Source organism: Astatotilapia calliptera, chromosome 1 (assembly GCF_900246225.1).
Source record: "Astatotilapia calliptera chromosome 1, fAstCal1.2, whole genome shotgun sequence".
NCBI lineage: Eukaryota > Metazoa > Chordata > Actinopteri > Cichliformes > Cichlidae > Astatotilapia > Astatotilapia calliptera.
This window is the reverse complement of record NC_039302.1, coordinates 11,499,154-11,520,645: the sequence shown is the minus strand read 5'-3', so window position 1 is coordinate 11,520,645 and position 21,492 is coordinate 11,499,154. Positions and strand designations below refer to the sequence as shown.

General features: G+C 41.4%; 1 protein-coding gene across 1 annotated transcript; it reads left to right on the top strand.

The window, feature by feature from the left end:
- Nucleotides 1-1,506: 1,506 nt before the first annotated feature.
- On the top strand, nt 1,507-17,697 carry tmod2 (tropomodulin 2). The gene is made up of 10 exons (XM_026163735.1): nt 1,507-1,621; nt 7,029-7,248; nt 8,334-8,490; nt 15,560-15,682; nt 16,033-16,107; nt 16,194-16,324; nt 16,401-16,508; nt 16,589-16,732; nt 16,871-17,015; nt 17,585-17,697. The coding sequence occupies exons 2-10, from the start codon at nt 7,123-7,125 to the stop codon at nt 17,614-17,616; spliced, it is 1,041 nt and encodes a 346-aa protein (XP_026019520.1). The 5' UTR covers nt 1,507-1,621; nt 7,029-7,122; the 3' UTR covers nt 17,617-17,697.
- Nucleotides 17,698-21,492: the final 3,795 nt, after the last annotated feature.

Here is a 21,492-nt window from a genome sequence, read left to right as displayed (position 1 = left end):
GCCATGTTCCTCTCTGCGCCTCAGTGCAGCTCAAATTCTTGAGCTGTTTATCTTAACAGCTTTAGCAAATAGGGAACCGAGGCATGTCTCAGCACCCTCATCTTTTGCTGAAGTTTTTGTGTTACAGACAAGGCATCTTATAAAACTGCGTGTACAGTTTTATGTGAGCCAAGAAGGTACAAACAATTGAGCAAGGTATGGCTTTTAGTGTAGTTTTTCCTCAACAGCAGTAAGTGTGAAAAAACTGACAGAGTGAATGGGATGTATGCAGGTAAACTCCAGATCCAGATGAGCTGATTGGTGGAGCCGTGGGGAAACTGTCTGAAAAATAATATTGATACGAAGGAGCTGGAGCCGGCAACTTTTTTTTTTCTTTGCTAAGGTCTTTAATCATGAAAAGTGCATGACACACTGGCAGACCGAAAAGACCATTCAGTGAAAATACATGCTTAAGAGAGAGACCTGCTGCTGCCTCCTTCCTTTGGGTCCTTAGATGTAGTTTATCTGGACATCACTTGCCTCCGCTATGACGCCCAGACAATCAGACAAAGACAAAGTTGGAGTTATTCTGTATCTTTGCACAGCTATCTCTTCTTCTCTCACCCTCTCCCCCTCCCTCTCCTGTTGTTACTTCAATCATGAAACTGATCAATGATAAGCTGATTGGCTTTTCTGTCGCAAGTCCCGTCTCCCTTGTTTGTTTATCGCTCACTTTGCGCAAGACAGAGGAAAACAGCGGGTGTCCGCTGTACAACAGCAGCACGTTTAAGCTTGATAAGCTGTTGTTATTGTGAATTTATTTAATATTACTTTCTAGTATCAGCTGATGTTTGCTGGAGCCACAGCACCACACTTTTCATTCAAAGGCTTTATAGCTTTTCTGGTGGGCCGGTCTCTAGTCAAAATGCCCGATTTTTTGTCCCAGTCCAGCCCTGGTACACAGTGTAAGCTTTGTGCAAATGCTTGTGTTTGCATAAAAGAAAGAGAGAGAGAGTTTGATTTGCATCAAAATCTAATATTAGTGGAACAGTGACAATAAATGATAAAATATAGAATAGTAAGTATAATATACTAATATGATTCTAAATGCAGCCTAGTAGAATTTCATCTTAAATGAACATGCCCTTAAAGTCTGCAACACATGGTGGAGTTTACATATTTAATGTAAAGACGTCATATTTAATTATCATGATGAGTAGCAGTGGCAATCATCCAAAGCTTATCTCAGCGTCTCAGTGCATTTCAATTCTTGTCCAAATTTGGTCAAAATAATACCTCTTTTTTATTTCATTTTTAAATATATTTTTGTTTAAATAGAGAAATTTTATGTTACTTTGTTTTATTTTATTTTACTCTATTTATTATTTCATTTCAGTTTGCCTCCTCCATATTTCATATGATTGGTCTCTTGTAGGAGAAAGGGCGGGTTTATTAGTGCCATTGGTTGAGGCTTGGGATACTACCATCCTATTCGTTCAACCAGACGTTACTCATATACTGTTCGGTTCCCTTTTCCTGTGTTACCGCCCTTACCCTGAGTGAGGAGTCAAGCACAGAAGACATCGCATTGGGAAGACTGGTGCTATTTGGACATTCCCTAGCTAGGTCCCATCAGCCTCAGGTAAGGAAATAGACGACTGTTTGAGGTTGGAAATCACTCATCACGAACAACTGTATAGCTTTGCCTGCTGTCATTTGTAGTATGTTCACTGTGGCTGCTAAACGGCTAGCAACTTGAGTGAACTGCAAAGGTTAGCGCGTTAGCTTCTACATTTCATCGGACTGTTTCCCATGGTAGTGTCCGTCCGATACGTGCAGCTAAGTTAGCAGAGCAAGTGCCCCATGAACCGCTTGTTCTGGCTTGAACTGAAGTGTGGCGGATTTTGCTAGGCGGTGATAATTACAATCATTATGGCTGCTGTCAGCGTGGTAATCATAAACATGTCAAGAACGGGTTAGCTAACGCCATTCCGTAGCCCGCGGTGTCTCCAGAAGATGAGACCAGCTAAGTTTTCACCAAAAGTAGCATATTTGATATTTATTATGTTAGTAGTGCTGTGTGGTATGTGGTGTAACTGCAGATTAACCCGGGTCTTCTCTCTTCTGTATGTATGATTATTGCTAATGCTATGCAGAATATAGGTCCAATATAATGTGAGCTGCCCATCCCTGCTAGCCAGACAAATAATTAGAAACGCGGTATGAATAGTGCCTGTGTTTCTCTATTTGACCGAGACAAGAGTTGTTTGTTTTTGTGTTTTTCAAAGGACATACCTTTGGTGGGATGGCTCACACCATTGTTAGAGGTTAAGGGAAGACTTTGTACTTCTTGTCATCAAAGTGCAAAGTCATTTTACCTGTATCGCAAGTATTCTGACACATTCTTTGCTCAAGATTTAGCGTGAGGGTTTATTGGTGTGTTCACAATGGTAGTTTCACCAAGCAGGACTCAGTGGTGAATGAAGGGTGTGGCCCAAGACGTCAGCTTGGGTACTTGTGGTTTTTTGCCTTTAAGCCCCAGGGCAGGAGGCCTCCTTCCTGGATCTGAGAGTCATGCTTTGTAGCCAAATAATAATGTTGTGGTGGTTGCTGAATTGACTTTTCTTTTTTTTCTTTTTTTTTTTCTTGAACTGCCACCACTGCAGTATTGCAGATAAACTGGCTTCTCAAATAGGTTTTGTTTACCCCGCATACCTTTCACTGAAGGGTGAAACCTGGCTCTGAGCCATGGTAGTGAATGGTGGCTTTAGTTTTTACAAAGAAGTGATGAGTTTTCTTGAGCCTGTATTCATACCCTAGCCCCCCCGTGAGCTGAAGGCTAGGCCACTCCTTGAATCCGTTCTCATTATATAATAATGTGGTGTGTCTGGAGTGTGCGGGCAGGTCAGAGGGAATACACAAATCGTGTATGGTTGTTAGAGTACCACCCCACTTCCTGTCTCACCCTTGTCCGCTTTGTAAAGGAGCTGTTAGGAAACATTGTGTGAGTGCAAAGTTTTGTTTTTATGACTTAGCTTTTTAGCTATTAAATAAAAATGAAACTATTACCCTGGCAGTATCATATTTCAAACACTTTTCTCCTTTTCCTGACTCCTATATCAATGACTGTTTTCACTTTAATATGCATAGTAATATTTCAGTATCAGTGTGATCAAGCCTCTCTGTTTTCTCTCTGTTCCATCTGTTTTCTATCATTTCAAACACTTTCAGGCACCTGGAGAGACTGAACACACACACACACACACACACACACACACACACACACACACACACACACACACACACACACACACACACACACACACACACAAAGTGAGTAACAGCAGGGTGGAGAGAGGAACAGCAGAGCGTAAAACTGGAGGAGAGTAGGTGGGAGGTGGAAGTACAGAGTTGTCTCCCATGAGTAGCATAGCTGGGTCATTCTAACTATAGTCTTTTTGTGCTGCAGTTAGGGTGGTGTTCTGTAATAATGCAATACCAGTCAGTGCTTCCTGTTCATCTTTAGGCTGCAAATTACTATTTGTGCAGCTTCTGCCTGCTGAGATCAAACCCATTGTGGCAAGAATTACGCTTGACTGAGATGAACTTAATGTTTTCTTGTAGCTCCCATCAGGTTATAGCATTTACTCTAGGCATATCTGGGGTGGTGTCTAATAACGTATCACAGCAGGTACGCAATTAGATATCAGACGCTGTCACTTTTGGAAAGAGGATAGTGCCCCACATTTGGCCTGAATTTGAGATAATGCTAAAGGTAGAACCAGATATTTTACATTGCACTCTCTCCATTTGTCTTACTTAATAATATCCTGAAGAATGGGGCCACTACTCTTGCTGTAAAATTGGAGCACAGAGTAGTTCCCATGAAACTTTGGTTGAAGTGATACAGATTCTCAAGAATAAAACTTTAGTTTAACTTTGCAGATGTCTCCTGCAGGGGGGGAGACCTCCAGGTGAATTTACATTAATAATAATAATAATAATGGATTGGATTTATATAGCGCTTTTCAAGGCACCCAAAGCGCTTGTTATATTTATATGGGTCTGTGTGTAGCCTGAGTGGACAGGCGAGTGTAGCATGCAGGCAGGTTTGCAGTGTTGTTGGCCTTGAGCCATCTGTTGTTCTCTTGAAGGATTAGCAGACGAGGAGGTGAAGGAGAAAGGAATCAGTCAGATTGGACTAATGGATCCTTCCAGTGTCTCCAGCTCGGCCTGAGCTAACCTATTGTTATCATTATCTCTGTCTCCGTGCTCCATTTCTTTTCTGTCTGTCTTTTTTCTAATGTGTTCAATAATCTGTCAGTGAAGTGGAAAGTGAGAGAAAGCTGGATAAATAGTGTTAGGATTCCAGAACAAGTAAAAGGAAAGACATCTGCAAAGCCATAAAATCAGGTTATACTCCCAGCCACAGAAATGCCTGTTTCCCCCACACTCGGTGTTGATCATAAAAATGCACAATAACCCTCCTCCTCCAGAATGAGCTAAAGCTTGTGATGATGTCACGAGAAACGTATCCTAGTGCCATTCCATGATCGCAGGCCAGGCGACTGTTGTATTTGGAGCATGCAGTGTGATTTTCATATGATTTGGATGCATGGGATTTTTTTTTTCCTGTCCTGTGACATAAAATCTAAAAGGTAGACTGTGTTCAACAAAAGTACTGTTTTCCTCTCATGCAGTTTCTTGGATTTTCTTCCGTAGGTGTTTAATTTGTAAAAATGAAATTTATAAACTTGCATGACGACTTCACCACCTTACTGTTAGCAGTGATAGGATTGATTAGCATAGAATTGAACAAGATAACAGTGTAAGTGTAGATTATTACATTTGTGAGCTTAGATTTTCCAGTCATCATTGAAGACATTTGAGCTTCATCTGCTGGAACTCACACTTGTGAATGCCCGTGCAATGACTATTGCAGTCATTTCAGAAATAAATGTGTGTAGCCGTAGCACAGTAATGGAGGAGATGGGGGGGGGAAATTAGATGAGGACAGAGCCTGGATTGTTGAGACAATGAACTGAATGGTGTGAGAGACACCGGCCTTGTTGGACTCCTCGGGAATTCCCTTGATTGGAGAAACTAGCCAGACAGCAACGGGGAGCACATTGCATTGACTAAATCTTCATCAATAGTGTGACGAGGAGATGAAAGATTTTAAAATATTTCAATGAAGATTTTTTTTAATTTTCTCAAACAAAACAAAATCTGTTATGTTAAACAAATGAAATGAATATTTCTGGCAGGCTTGACTTTTGGCTAAATTGTTATAAAACAAAAGACGTGGCAGTGTCTGTAAATGATTTGGCTCCAAGTGTTAGTTTGATCCTTAAAACATACAAAAGCAGCAACATTTGAATCACAATGTTTATTACAATTTTTTTTTTTTTTTTTTTTTTTTTTGTGGCAACTAAATCATTTCTTTGAATGTGCACGCACTTGTTCTTTTTCTGTAGTGCTCAGTTACACAAGGGAAAACAGAGGTTGGAAAACATCCTGTGTTACCTTTGAAATTGTTACTTTGAAGAAGGGGGACCCAGTCTGAGACCACTCACAGTCAGCTGTCCCCAGGCTGACTTTGGTGCATCAAGATGGCAATAATAATAGCAATAAGATGGAGACAGTCTGTTGTCAGTCTGCAATTAAATGCCAGCTAGCTGGTAATTAAAATTTACATTCGGTCCTGACATTCAGAGTCCAGCCAGAACTTCGAAAGCAGAAATTCCTCCACAAGTAGTGACATTGTTACTGCAGAGTGGCAATTTAATTGTAAAATCACAAAGGAACTCAGCAGCCTTATGTTTATTTAAGAAAAGAATCAGAGTGCAAACAGCTAGCAACCAGAGAGTCGAGTCTTCGATTGCAAAGAGAAGCATCAGAGACGAGTCGTATCACTGGCACAGATTGACTCCGATTGGTTGCATGAGCAATTATTTGCAAACCTTCACCAGCCTGATAGTGATTACAGTCTGAGTCAGACTGCGATTGTCTGGAGGCAGGTTGCCTCCCACTGGGCGACATGTACAGTTGAGTGTGTTGCGCATTCAACATCAGGATGACTGTTGGTTAGTACAACTGCAAACATTTTTCTGGTTACCAGGAGTTTGCTGTAATATTTTTGGAAAGTGACAGTCATAAATTCTTATTACAAACTTGAGAATCCGGTCAGAATGTAATAATGGATGTGGCACTAATCTATAGGTAACAACTGCAATGAGGTTCCTTGGTTTATTTGCTTTTACACTACTGGAGCAGCCACGAAAGAATGTCTGTTCTAAATATACACTTACATGCACAGTTGCTTTTCTTGCAGAAGAGCGGCACAACTGTTTTTTCTTTTCACTGTGACAAAAATCAGTTGTTTTAAAAGAATACAAGTTTAAGTGTGTTTCCAAAAGTGTACACCAATTATTTGGAGAAGTAGCATCTGTGGAGTCCTGCAGGGAGTTTGGAAAATCACGAGGTCGCTCTGTGTTCGGACTGTGGCGTGGGAGAGGAAACTGCCTCTTGATTTTATTTGAAAGGACACGCACTCAGTCACTAACTCCTTCGCTTATCTGAGCTTTATTTAAACTTAACTGCAATGTTATGCTCAGCCTTTCAGTCCCAAAAGACAAAGAGACACATGCATTTCCTCATTTTTATTTAGAAAAAGCTTCCTTTATTTCTTCTTCTGTCTTGATAGTGTTTTATAAACTTTCTCAAAATTTTCATTTGCAAAGAGCTGTAGTTGATCCTTATGGGATTGGTCAGATGTTTTGTCCAAGCCTGAGAAAGTTCTTTGTTCCAGCTCTGTGTGTGTTGGGTGTGTGTTCACCCATCATTACATCATCCCAAGGCCTTATTATCCAGCCCAGCTGTGATCAAGTGTTGGTTCACAGCAATAAGATAAACAATCTTTATCTCAGTTAACGACATGCAATTAAAATTGTCTTTTTGTGAGTCAGCATAATAAAATGAAATGTATGCACCATCCAGCGCTCATCACTAATTTATTTGTGTGTGTGTGTGTGTGTGCTTGTTTTCAGGTAGTGTCTTCCTGGTTTGGAGCAGTAATCCCGAGAAGAGCAGTGTGGCTGCGGTCTGGTGTTCGGTGTTGCTTAGCAAGCTATAGCTGGTACCATGGCGTTGTCCTACAAGAAGGATCTGGATAAATACAAGGATCTCGATGAAGATGAAATCCTCAACAAACTGTCGGCAGAGGAGCTCAAACAGCTGGAGACGGCCCTTGAGGAGATGGACCCTGAGGTCAGGGCTCGATGCAGGTTGGAGGAGCTCCAGGGCTCCTCAGTGGGAGGAAGTTCATTTAGAGAAAGGATTTATTGAAAGGGATTTATTGGCTTATCTCAAAATAAAATAAAAAAAAACACTATGCAGACACAAGTGGGTCATTAGATTTGTTAAATGACTAATCGTTTTTCCAACTTTACGTCTCTTGTTGTGGTTGTAGTGCCAAATGGCGCAAAGTAGACCTGGTTGTGACAGGTTAATGGTTGGGAAATTTCCCCCCTGGAATGCCTTTAACCTCACTAATTCACATGTAATGGTGGGTTTTTTTTCTCGTGTGCTCTGACAGTCACTTCCCACTCCAGTCTCTATGGTTTGGAAAATAATTTAAAGCTGCAGCGGCTCAGGCTGCCAAGTCTTTGTGAGAAGAGCTGTACAGCGTAATGAAATCCCCTCCAAGCCCCTGGACGTTTTCTTTAATTTCCATTCAGTGAGGCAAATCGGTCTACATGGCGACCACACGGGGCCCACAGGAAACAGTCAGCAGCAATGGGAAAATAATCATTTCTGGGTCTCATGTCGGTGAAGAGATGAAATCTCATTTGGTGTGGATGCAAAACAAAGCACTGAATTTTGTTTGTTGCTGTGTGTATAGATTAACACACGGCCTTGTTTGCTCTCTGCCAAGTTTTTTTTTTAATTTTTTTTTATTCACCCACAACTAAATATTCACAAGCTGCATTTTTTGGATTAATCAAGTTCAACTGGTTTTAAAGTATTCTTTTACTTCCTTTTTGAGCAGCTTGTATTTCATGTTTTAATTTCTCATGTGACTGTCAAACTCCTGCTTCTGGCAACTAACACAGAGGCCGGAAGATGCAGAGGATACACTAGCAGAAATGTTTTTTGTTCTTTTTTCTAACAAATGGTGCCAAATATTGTTTAGCTTGGATTGTGCAACTTTTTCAATGTGTGGAAAAGGCTTTTAAAGCCTGCTTAAATGGATTTGATGAAAGTCTGGTCAAGGAGTTGTGCTGCGGCTTCATTACGGTGCATAAGTGCACTGAGGTCTTAAGCTCTAATGTGGCTCCATGTCTTGTTCCCAGAATGCTCTTCTCCCAGCGGGTTTACGTCAAAAAGACCAGACGTCTAAGACAGCTAGTGGACCGTTCGACAGAGAACGTCTGCTCAAATACCTGGAGAAGGAAGCCATGGAGTATAAGGACAGAGACGATATAGTGCCTTTCACTGGAGAGAAAAAAGGTGGGTTGTTTTTTTTTTTTTGCTTTTTTCTCGACAGCGCGACCAACTAATCACCAATAACACCGGCAACAAGGTGCTATTACATGTTAGTGCTGTATTACTCGGGGGATGGAGATTCAGGGTGCACCTGCAGACCTAGCAGTAATTACTCTTCACCTGTGTTTGCAGATATTATTAAGACATGCTTGCACTTACATATAAGCATGTCTGCTCAGCATAGAGCAGTGTTGGGAGGGTGTGCTAATACTAAAGAAGGGAGGAAGGATTTTACATTTTGAAACTATGTTTTAATTGATGCTTTTAATAGATATGTTTATTTATATGCAAGCCTGAAACATATTTTTGAACCATGTTGGCCTGAAGTATACTACATAGAGTATAGTATATATTATACTCTATATAGTATGTACTGTGCTTGAACTCACAGCATAGTAGTATGATTGTCTGCCAAACCGTATGGGTTTAATGTCAGACTGATATATCCTAATCTTTCCGTGTGAAACTTGTTCTGATGGGTTTTGTGACATACTTGTGACACTCTTATCCACCTCTTAGAGGAAGCAAAAGGTGAAATTCTTTATGTGGCAAAAAGCCAGAAATGCAGACGAGTGAGTAGAGTAGAAACCTCAGTGGGAAAAGTAGGAACGTTTTTATGAGATGAAGCAGTTCCTTTTGTCGGGATCTCCACAGATAGGAATCTGAAAGCTACTCCCTCACCAGAGAGGAAACATGGACTGATGTGTTCCACTGACCTTACCATGGCCTCTTAGGAAATTAGTGTGTGCGTGTGTGTGTGTTTGCAGTGACAACATGGAAAACTCACATCACTGTGGTTTTGTGGAATGCAGCTGATTCTCTTTTCATTGTTAGACTCACCCCCTGCTGATAACTAATGTGGTCATGAGTGTTTATGTCTCTAGTTTCAAACTTCACATAATTTCTGAGAAAAACACTCAGTGTGACTCCATGGTAACCATTTTTAACCCTCTCGCAGCTGAATTTGTTGTAGTTGTTTTTGTCGCTTCTCCATTATCCATCTTTTCTGTTGTTTATTCCTCTGTCTAAGATGTGTTATCTGTAGATAACGAGCAGATGATGTATGATCGATGAAGCTACTTTTAGCTGCTCCCTTATTACAGTTTTTCTCAAATGCTAAAAGACATTTCACAAATGTTTCCACCATGTTCCCCAATGTCTAAACACAACACCCTTTTCTAAAGCTACATAAACACAACCACACCTTCCCACTGCAAAACTCAAACTTTCACAACAAAAGAGCAGCTTGAAGCTTTCAAAAATGTAAACACTATACACATCATTACACACTACAGCAAAACAATTAAAAACACAATGCTCAATTTGTGAGAAGGTTCTTTGTTTCATAACTACCAATGCATATTTTTAGAAACTATACAGTAACGGATCGTCGTAGATCTCTGCAGAGGATTAGGCATTTAGATTTGTGTTTCATATGAAGAGTATAAATCTATAGGAAATCCTGCATGTACGTACACTACTGTAACACAACTCAATGCAAAAACAGAATCTATTGCACACAACAGTACTCCTGAAAACATGATCAGGGTGTGAAGTTTTTTTTAATTTACGTCATTCACACCACAATCACTGTGTGGCATCATGTCGCTGAGCTGCATCGGGCCACATCACCTCATCCACATCGCAGGCTATATTGTCTCTTGCCAGGCACCGCAGGAAAAACGCCCTGGAATGGCAAATCCATCCTTGGAAGGCCTCCGCTGGGATGTCAACACAGGCCAGCTCCATTGCCCTTAGGAGGTTCTCTCTTGTGTATCGTTGTCTGTCATAAACCTTCCATCTCCACGATGAGAAGAACTCCTCTATAGGGTTCAGGAAAGGGGAGTAGGGTGGCAGACAGACGTTTAAAAAGTGGTCACTGTTGGTGGTGAACCACTCTCTGATTTGGTTTGTTCTGTAGAAGCGGACATTGTCCCAAATGATCACATCAATGTGATGTGCGGGCCTAGGATGGTGTTGGTGGTGGTCCAGGAGGATGTCCTTTAGCTCCTCTAGGAAGGTGAAGAGACGTTGGGTGTTGTAAGACCCAAGGACAGCATGCCGGTGGACAAGCCCCTCCGAACCCATGGCCGCACAAAGGGTAATATTACACCCCCCCCCCGTTGGCCAGGGACCTCGGTGATGGCTCTTTGGCCAATGATGTTACGGCCTCTTTGCCTTCGTTTCTACAGGTTGTAGCCAGCCTCATCCAGGAAGAGGTAATCATGAGGTCTGGCCATCGTGTCCAACTGTATTATCCTCTGTGAAAATGTGAAAGTGCACAGGTGTTCAGAACAACAGTCAATCAGGTAGCACAGTATTGTGCAGAAGTAATGTAGGCCACTGAGCAACACAGTATGTCCACTAACTGTACTGTGAACATGGATGTAAACTTACTTGCACATACTCGTAACGTAGGTCTTTGTGTCGCGCAGAGTTGCGCTCAAAGGGAACCCTATAGACCTGTTTCATCTGTGTCTTTTGGTGCCGGAGAACTTGGTCTATTGTGGCCAAGCTGACATCGTCAGTGCTCTCAAAGTTGACATTATCGGCAATGACTTTGTCTCTGATCTCCCAGAGTCTGATGAGGTTGTTCCCACGAACCATATCCACAATGAGGGTTTCTTGTGCCGCTGTAAATATAGCAACCCTCCCACCTCTATGTGGCATTCTTTCAACTCTACAGAAAGAAACACGTGTTGTCAATTGACATGTGTTACAATACAGTCACAACTGATTTGAAACCAATAGACTACTTTCACAGGTTTGTAAAACTGTATTGTGACAGAGAAAGCAATAGAGTTCAATACCTATTGTGTTGTCTGAATGCCCTGATAATGGTGGCCACGGTGAACCTACTCAGGTGTGGACGGACTCTTAGTCCTGCTTCAGCCATTGTCATGCCATGGACAATGACATGGTCAATGACTGTTGCTCGCATCTCGTCCGTAATGATGGCGCGAGGTTGTCTTGCTCTCCCCCCTGGACCTTCTCCTCTCCCATGTTGGCCTCCTCCTCTTCCTCATTGTCCTGCTCCTCTGCCTCCTCTCATTTGAACTCCTCTTCCTCGTTGGCCTGCTCCTCTTCTTCCAGGGCCAGCTCTTCTCCCTCCTCTGCATCGAATTCCTCTTCCCCTGACTCTGCCTTCATCCGTTGTGTTTGTTTGGAATCTTCAGCATACTGTGCACTCTGAACTTGCTTTTATACATGTGGTCACAGCATTAGCAACAGGTGTCTTCAATTTTGAGTCGTTGTGTGTAATGAATGACGCCAGGTCATTGTGTTCAAATATTGCTGACTGTGGCAAGCATGTTGCATCACATGAGCTTTCATTTGAGAATATGAGCAGAGTTCTTTTGCAGCTTGTGTTTTAGCAAGGAAAGATGTGTTTAGATTTATGACAACGGAGGATTGTGTTCTGTGAATTGTGTCTTCATGTGACATGTGTTTATGATATTGGTAAATGATGGCTAGATTTAGTAAATGTGTTTAGACAACTGGTTATTTGGTTTAGAGGGTTGGCTTTTGTAACAGTGTAGAGCTCCGCACTTTTGATTTGGCAGATTTTTACACCGGATGCCCTTCCTGACGCAACTCCAAAGTTATTTGTGCCACCTCCTGGGAGTGAAGCATGGACTATTCAGTTGTTAGGCGAAAGTGTAAAGCGCTACACTGTGGAGCGGCGAAGATGTGTGATCGATAGAAGCCTGATAAGCATTTTGTTTGCTTAGGTTACAGTGGAGGGCGTTACTGTTGCACCAAGGAAAATACAAACACACAGCAGATGTGTTCCACATGCTCACAGTGCTCAGTTTTTCTCATGAATTGCTTTCAGAGTTGAAGCATATGGCTTTAAGCGTCCATGTAACAAAGCTACAGTGGGGCAAAAAAGTATTTAGTCAGCCACCGATTGTGCAAGTTCCCCCACTTAAAATGATGACAGAGGTCAGTAATTTGCACCAGAGGTACACTTCAACTGTGAGAGACAGAATGTGAAAAAAAAAAATCCATGAATCCACATAGTAGGATTTGTAAAGAATTTATTCGTAAATCAGGGTGGAAAATAAGTATTTGGTCACCTCAAACAAGGAAAATCTCTGGCTCTCACAGACCTGTAACGTCTTCTGTAAGAAGCTTTTCTGTCCCCCACTCGTTACCTGTATGAATGGCACCTGTTTGAACTCATCATCTGTATAAAAGACACCTGTCCACAGCCTCAAACAGTCAGACTCCAAACTCCGCCATGGCCAAGACCAAAGAGCTTTCGAAGGACACCAGGAAAAGTATTGTAGACCTGCACCAGACTGGGAAGAGTGAATCTACAATAGGCAAGCAGCTTGGTGTGAAAAAATCAACTGTGGGAGCAATCATCAGAAAATGGAAGACATACAAGACCACTGATAATCTCCCTCGATCTGGGGCTCCACGCAAGATCTCACCCCGTGGGGTCAAAATGATCATGAGAACGGTGAGCAAAGATCCCAGAACCACACGGGGGGACCTGGTGAATGACCTGCAGAGAGCTGGGACCAAAGTAACAAAGGTCACCATCAGTAACACACAACAACGGCAGGGAATCAAATCCCGCAGTGCCAGACGTGTTCCGCTGCTGAAGCCAGTGCATGTCCAGGCTCGTCTGAAGTTTGCCAGAGAGCACATGGATGATACAGCAGAGGATTGGGAGAATGTCATGTGGTCAGATGAAACCAAAGTAGAACTTTTTGGTATAAACTCAACTCGTCGTGTTTGGAGGAAGAAGAATACTGAGTTGCATCCCAAGAACACCATACCTACTGTGAAGCATGGGGGTGGAAACATCATGCTATGGGGCTGTTTTTCTGCCAAGGGGACAGGACGACTGATCCGTGTTAAGGACAGAATGAATGGGGCCATGTATCGTGAGATTTTGAGCCAAAACCTCCTTCCATCAGTGAGAACTTTGAAGATGAAACGAGGCTGGGTCTTCCAACATGACAATGATCCAAAACACACCGCCCGGGCAACAAAGGAGTGGCTCCGTAAGAAGCATTTGAAAGTCCTGGAGTGGCCTAGCCAGTCTCCAGACCTCAACCCCATAGAAAATCTGTGGCGGGAGGTGAAAGTCCGTGTTGCTCGGCGACAGCCCCAAAACATCACTGCTCTCGAGAAGATCTGCATGGAGGAATGGGCCAAAATACCAGCTACTGTGTGTGCAAACCTGGTAAAGACCTATAGTAAACGTTTGACCTCTGTTATTGCCAACAAAGGTTATGTTACAAAGTATTGAGTTGTATTTTTGTTATTGACCAAATACTTATTTTCCACCCTGATTTACGAATAAATTCTTTACAAATCCTACCATGTGGATTCATGGATTTTTTTTTTTTCACATTCTGTCTCTCACAGTTGAAGTGTACCTCTGGTGCAAATTACTGACCTCTGTCATCATTTTAGGTGGGGGAACTTGCACAATCGGTAGCTGACTAAATACTTTTTTGCCCCACTGTATACTGATGTGATACTGCAAGTCAACTAAGCCTATTACTACAAATTCACTGCTCATGATAATAGTTCAGTTAGTTTAATTATTCTGGTTGAATACACACTAGTACAATGTGTAACCTGGGTTAGCCTTACGCACCCAAATAACAAGAGCGAATTGAATAGCTGAAAACAGATGGACAGACGTCCAAAGATTTCCTATATTTATTAGTAGGTATACATGTTTTGTACTGTTTTTGCTCATGTTCTGTAATTACCTCTCCGTGTTGGTTACTGTTACCTGGTTATGTGGTGAGCAAAGCCACATGATCAGAATCATTTGGAAGAGATAACAAAAGCCTGCGGTTTGCTGTAAATGCCGGCGATGGTGGAAAAACTGGTTTGCAGCTTCAGTTGACCTAACCTTACCTGCTGTATCTGTGATGTTAACTTTGAGTTAGTAAATAAAGTTTTCATTTGTAAACGGTGATAGTGATAAACTGCTCATTTGTAGATGTTGAGATTTTTTAACAATGCAAAAACAGATTAGTGCACGAAGACGGTGCCTTCTGCTTTAAGTTACAATTGAAACCTGATTGGAGAAACATGCCTCCCTTTGACACCTATTAGATAAGTTACTGCTAGAATCTAGTATTTCATGGGAGAAGCTTTTTGAATGAGAATCAATTTGAGCCAAAGATTTTATTTCTTCTTCCTTCTTTTTTTTTTTGAGGCACGTATACATTACTATCGTCATCTTTTATGTACAGTCCATGTGAATGCCTTTTGAGTTTTTAAATCCAGTTTTAAATCCGTCGTTCTATGGCCCTGGTTTTTCCTTGTTTCTGCCGAGTTGAATTTCGCTCCAGAGGGACTGGCACAGGATGCTGCCTGATGACTGTATTTAATGTTTGTTGGCTTTCAGGAAGTGCCAGTGCACCCCACTAGGGACCGGTTTGAGCAATTTGAGCAGCTTGACTGATTTAGGAGGGGGAGGGGGGGAAATGAAGGGCTGTTCCCGGGGTGTTTTTGTTTAAGAAGACGGGCAAATGGAGAGGCAACAAATGGCACCCACTGGATGGTCTCTCTGCCCAGTGCAAGTGTTTGGTTGCCCCAGCAGTGCAGTTTAGATTAGACTCAAGTCATTGTTCCATGACTTCCTTTGTGCTTTCCGTTTCTTCCCTCTGATGGGTTACCATGGCAATACTGTAACTGTCAATGCGGTCCAAGTTGAGCGAGTCTTGTGCACACTTAACCTCTTGTAAGAAATGTAACCAGTTTAAAAAGTAATTCGCAATTTAAAATCCTTTAGTGACAGTCAGTGTCAGTGTAACTACCGTAGTTGCTCTTAAATGAAGCTTAATATGCTGCAAGGAATTGTGTAGAAATGGCCTAAAATGAGACTGTGATACATCATCCATGGTCCCAAAACTTGATGTTAAAGTAAAAAGTAAGTAGGTCTAAGGGAGTTTATTAACAGTTATGTGTTTGTTTTGTTTTTAAATAGAAAAGTATCTGTTTTTACTCGACTCCTTTGAAATTTGACTGAAGTGTTCTCTTTGTTTGCCCACAGGTAAAGTGTTTGTTCCTAAGCAAAAGCCAATAGAAACACGTAAGGAGGAGGTCACGACCCTTGATCCAGAATTGGAGGAAGCGCTCTCCAGTGCCACGGATACGGAGCTGTGTGATCTCGCAGGTAAGAATGAGAAAATACTTCAGAGAGTCTTTGTGGAAAGGCTTCAAAAACACAAGTGTTTAAGTGGGTGTGATTGAAGACAAGGCTGTATTGTAGTGGTGGGAACTTTCTCTGGGCTCAGTCTGTGCTGGGACAATAAAACACAAGCTCTTTTCACTCCTTTACTGTGTGTCTTGATGGGGGGAATAAAAAGGGCATTGAGCAAAATCACACCAGTGGCCTGCTATGCCATTTAGAATTGGTTACTTTTGTCCACACTGGAGAACATGCATGCATACATGTATCCATGTATGTTCTGGTCTGTGGTCTTAGCCTCAGTCACTGAAAATACCGTCTGCTTTCGTTCGCAGCGATCCTGGGTGTTCACACACTGGTTACCAGTAGTCAGACATATGATGGAACAGGAAGTAAAGAGGGTTACAACAGTGAGTATTAAACGTAATTTATCCCAGTTAACTCAACTATTCGGAAGAGAAAAATCTGCTGACCTACACTTGCGTTTGTGTCTTAGATGTGGTAAAAGGGGAGAAGATGAACCCAGTGTTCGATGAGCCTCCCAATCCCACTAACGTAGAAGACACTCTGCAGAGGGTGAAAAGCAATGACAGCACCTTAACAGAGGTCAACCTTAACAACATTAAGGTATGTAGAAACGTGCGTGTATGTATATGCTGGTCAGTCCCCGGACCAATGGCAGTGTCTTTGTCTGCTTTTCCAGAACATTCCGATTCCCACGCTGAAGGACTTCGCCAAATCCATGGAGAAGAACACGCACGTCAAGAAGTTCAGCCTGGCAGCCACGCGGAGTAACGACCCAGTCGCTGTGGTGAGTGGTTGATATGCTTCTCGTGGCTTTTGCAGACACCTGAGAACTTCACACTCACATCTTTGCCTTCTTCCTCCCAGGCGTTCAGCGATATGCTGCGGGAAAACAAAACATTGCGAAGTTTGAATTTGGAGTCCAACTTCATCACCGGGGCAGGAGTGCAGGCTTTGGTTGATGCATTGCGAGACAATGACATGCTCACAGAGATCAAAATAGACAACCAGGTACAGTAACAATTAGCTCAGAAGTTCCAGTAATGGAAAAGGAGGAAGGGGAAATTTCACACCTGTAATTTTGGTTTAGCTGAACAAGCTGTTGTATTTTTTTCTCTAATGAACTGTATCTATTTGTGCGTACTGTAGAGACAACAGCTGGGTACTACCGTAGAAATGGAGATTGCTAAAATGTTGGAAGAGAACAAGAGCATAGTGAAATTTGGCTACCACTTCACCCAGCAAGGGCCCCGATCCAGAGCTGCCGCAGCTATCACCAAGAACAACGACCTGGGTATGAACGCAGCACGCACAGACTCGACACTCTGAGATTTGTTTAAACTCGCAAAAGTCGGGCGAGCCGTTTCCCCCCCCCCCGCCTTCCTCTAGTCATCTGTTTTATGGGAGTGTGATGACATAGTTGAAACATCTGTTCAATATCTCACTCCGCAGTGACGACCTCTGCTCTCTCTTTTAGCTCCTCCTCCAGACAGAGTCGTGGTAGCACAGGTGTGATGCATGGGTGTGGCTCCCACGTGTGTCAGTGCATCAGTGATAACGGAGATTAGTTTCACAGTATTTGAATGGAGCGTTCACCATATTAACCGTGTGAACATTGACACTGCGTGATATGCAGCTTTGAGAGTGACGACATCTCACTTCTTGTTTTCTGCACATGCTGACACACACTGTATAAATAGGTGTACATTTTAACCACACAGCTCATGATGACTCACTCAGCGTCTTCATGATGAACTAACAAGCCTGCGTAGGGTTAAGATTGTGTAGCATGTTTACAGTTGGTTTTATTCGTGTGTTCTTTAAGTCTTTCACCTCTCGTTTTATTGTGCTTTTCCTCTCCAGTTCGCAGGAGGCGAGTGGAAGGGGATGTGTAGGGACGCCACGACACCAGTCTCCCAGCCAATCCTGTTTTTCATCTCATTGTGTGGAATAATTTCAGCCAATGCCCTGGTCTTTCTCATCTCACTGTGTGGAAACTTTAGTCTTGTGCCAAACTGCGGGGCAAGGCATGCTAAACCTGAACATACATCTGAGAAGAAGGGAAATAACTGGAATTGCCCTCTCCGTACACATGTTCATACTTATATGTTTATTATTATGTTGTTATTGAAGCTGTAAATCTTAGTTTTTAGTCATTCATTTCAGCTGCTCCCCCTTTTTTTGAGCCTTTACATTCTTTCCCCACTTTGTACTTGCTTTGTTTCCCGTTTTTACAATTCTACAATTATGTGAGCTACCAACAAGTACCAACAACATCAATAACAGCTCTATAAAGACAGTAACTAATGGTGACCTTTGTGTCCTGATAGCTTGCTATTGAGGCTGAAGCGTCTTGTGGAATTCCTGTATTGATTAAGCACTCATCAGAGCGATACAGAGAGCTCTGAAGTTTAGTGATGACTTTAGCTTCAAGAAGTGATGTCATTCAAGGCTTGCCTAATCTGCTAGAGACACAGTGGTTATTGCTTGGAGATAAATACCAGACTGCTGACCTGAATGCCTGACTATACAGCTGAATGTTAGCATTGTGAAAACAAGGGCTGTTGTGCAGTGTTGTGCAGCGCGCTTGGCAACAGTTTACATGAGCAGGTGTTGTTTATTAGAGCTGCCTTGTAAAGCCAGAAGTACTGCTGAGTTGGAGTGGCTAACAAGGCGTGCAAAAAGTGCACCAGGTCTCTTAGCCAGTGCTGGTACTGTACTGTCAGCCCCACTCAGACTGTATATCAAAGATGGATATAGCCACTGCAACATTACCTATTGTTTTATGCAGTCTCATATTTTTTAAAACCTGAAAACTGGCTAGTCACAAGGAGGGTCCACCTTAAGTTGTATCCTTATTTTATATTCATTTTTGATGCAAATTTACTAAATTAAAAATTGTGTTTTATTAAATAGGATGTTAACATAGCCATTGAGGCCACAAACTTCAGCTCCCGTAGGCAGTAAGGTCATTTTCCTCATAGGCTTCTATATAATCAGATGTTTTCGAAAACGGAGGGGTCGCCCCCTGCTGGTCATTAAAAAGGATTCACGTTTAGGGTTCTTTCTTCACTGTGTCCATCTACATGTACAGTCTATGGTTTGATTTGAAACACCCTGCAGTAGCTGTTGGCTCGCCCCTCGTATAAAATGTATACTTTATCAGTGCGATATTGCTTTACTGTTTTATTCTATGATCTTGTTTTGATACGGTTCAGTTTCTGTTGCTAGTTTTTGTGATCACTTTATTTTCTTGACAGGAAGTTCTAACTGTTTTGATATTTTGGAGTAAGCAAAGCTGCAGTTGTGCTGTAAATGGACCGTGATATTATTGCCAGTCATGGCTATTAAGGCCTTGACCTGCTCCTACAGATGTCTGCTTAACATACTTGGTTTCACTGATGCTTAACCATGCCAAAGACTAACACATGCAGTGCTTAAAGTATCGATAGTAGACATAATGGTTACTGGCTCAGGTTTGGCTTTGTGACAGAGAGATTTACATCATGGCGTACAATGGTTTTACTTTCTTTTTTTTTTAAATGTGTGATGTTCACAGCGGCATCTTCTTCGAGCAGTCCAATGAGGTGCGAGGAAGGTTTAGCAAAAGGTTTGCACAAAACTTTCTACTTTGACTTCTCAGGTTGCGACTGTTCGTGAAATGTTTCTTTGAACTACATCTCACTTTTAACTTTCCACTCAAACTTCCACACTCTCAGCAGTAAGAGGTCACTTATGAAATATTAGATGACACCACGCTGTGTGCGCATCAAGTAGACTTTCTTTAGCTCGAGATGGGTATAACAGGACTAATTCAGGAGTTACTTGAAACTTGTATATACTGTTTATGTGTAATAGGAACAATATCCTGGCATGAAGTCATCACCTGTGAACATCATGTTTCTGTTGACCAAAAATGTTTTCATCAGCCTCACATTCCTCACAAGAGCTGTACTGTTTTTATATCCATGCACTTTTTCCACGAGCATATCTGCTTCTTTTTTCCATTACTGTTTTTTCTCTTCCTGGTGGACACTCTGCTAAAGGAGAAAACTGCTTCCTTGCTTGAGCTTGTTAATAATACTCTGATTCATAAAAGCTATATAAATGATAAAAAATGCCATCTCAAATTCAAAGTGTGCACGTACACATAATGTTATATGTGCACCACGTGAACCTACAAAAGTCACTGCTGAGATTTTTTTTTTTTTGTACCTTAAATCAAAACCCAGGTGTTAATGCAAGGATTCTGTATTATAAGAAAACCACAAGACTGGTAAAACGCACTGCTGAATATAAAACAACTTCAATAATAAATGTTTTTACATAATTTGTCTGTTCTGGGGTTTTTTGTTGTTGTTTTTTCCTCAGCATAAATTACAAAACTTTTGCACAACATTTCAGGAAAGCTGGAATATTAGATGCCTTGTATTTTCTGTCTGCATTTGGTCAGACTTCCAGCCATCTTGTTTATACTGTGCTTCCACAGGCTCGCTCAATCTTACAAAAATCACCTAAATTAGAGTAAGGGTTAGCATGTGTTTTAAGCTATTTAATTAAACCCAAAGGGGAGAGAAGTAAAGTAAAACAAAAATGAGAGGCTCACATGGGGAAGGTACACAGTGACATAGAGACAAGAGAGAAAGAAGCAAACTGAGGTCCAGTGATGGTGGAAGATGCAGTACCACACACAAAAAAAATAAATATATATATATTATTAATGTCTCATTAGTGTCCTCATTAATATGTGCTTTTTTGCACCATCTAGTGGTAACAGAAGCACGACAGCCTAATTAGTATTCCGCTGCAATGACCGGGAGGAAAGTGCAAGTTTTATGTCAAATTTTATTTTATAAAAAATTTGAAGAAAAAAGAGCTTAGACAGAAAGAATTTCACAACATTTAGATGATTTAAATTGGACTTTATTTTATCTGACAGATTTCAGAGTCCGTTTCTCTGTCAAGCGCTGAAGATTTGTTTAAAAAAAAAAAAAAAAAAGAGGTAACTCAAAGGTGGAGGTTAACTAACCTTGTGTAGAACAACCAACTTGGAGATAGAGATTATATTTCACCTTAGTCATCGGAATTTGATCAGGTATGCAATCCTGTGATATTAAATTTCTCTTAGTAAAAGGACTAGTCAATTTCAGTCTCATTACCCTTTATGTCTAAATCTTTATGACATGTAGTAAAAATGCACTAATCACTTTCTTGAAAAAAATAAAGTATTATCAGATGCTGAAGATTTAGCAGAATTAATGAATACAAAATCAGTGCTCTGGTGTTAGGAGGTTAATATCTCTCGTTTATTTTGTTTACCATCTTCTATAGCAAAACTACCTCATGTTTACTTTCTGTCAATAGTCAGTATCTATAGTATTTCCTTTATATTATTGTTCCAAATGTTTATAAATGTTCAGAGTTTTGTCATTACAGATCTATATTTTGGGACTTTAAAATATCAAATTGGGACTGCATCATAAAAGGAAAACATTGGATAATATGTAAATTATAGCTTATTAATGTGTACAGTCCCTGTTAAGTAATCTTTCAAATAAAATGAATATTAAAAAAGAAAATTACCTTGTTGCACTATATTAAATGAAAGATTATAGTGTAAACTGTGGAAGAGAGTCAGATATGAATGATAACTACGTAGTGGTGTATAGTGAGTAAGGAAGGAAGGAACTGCCTGAAAGAGCAGCTTCAGCAGAGGGACAGCAAAATCCTGATCCTGAAACAGAAGAAGGACAGTCTGTCTGCCGAGCTCG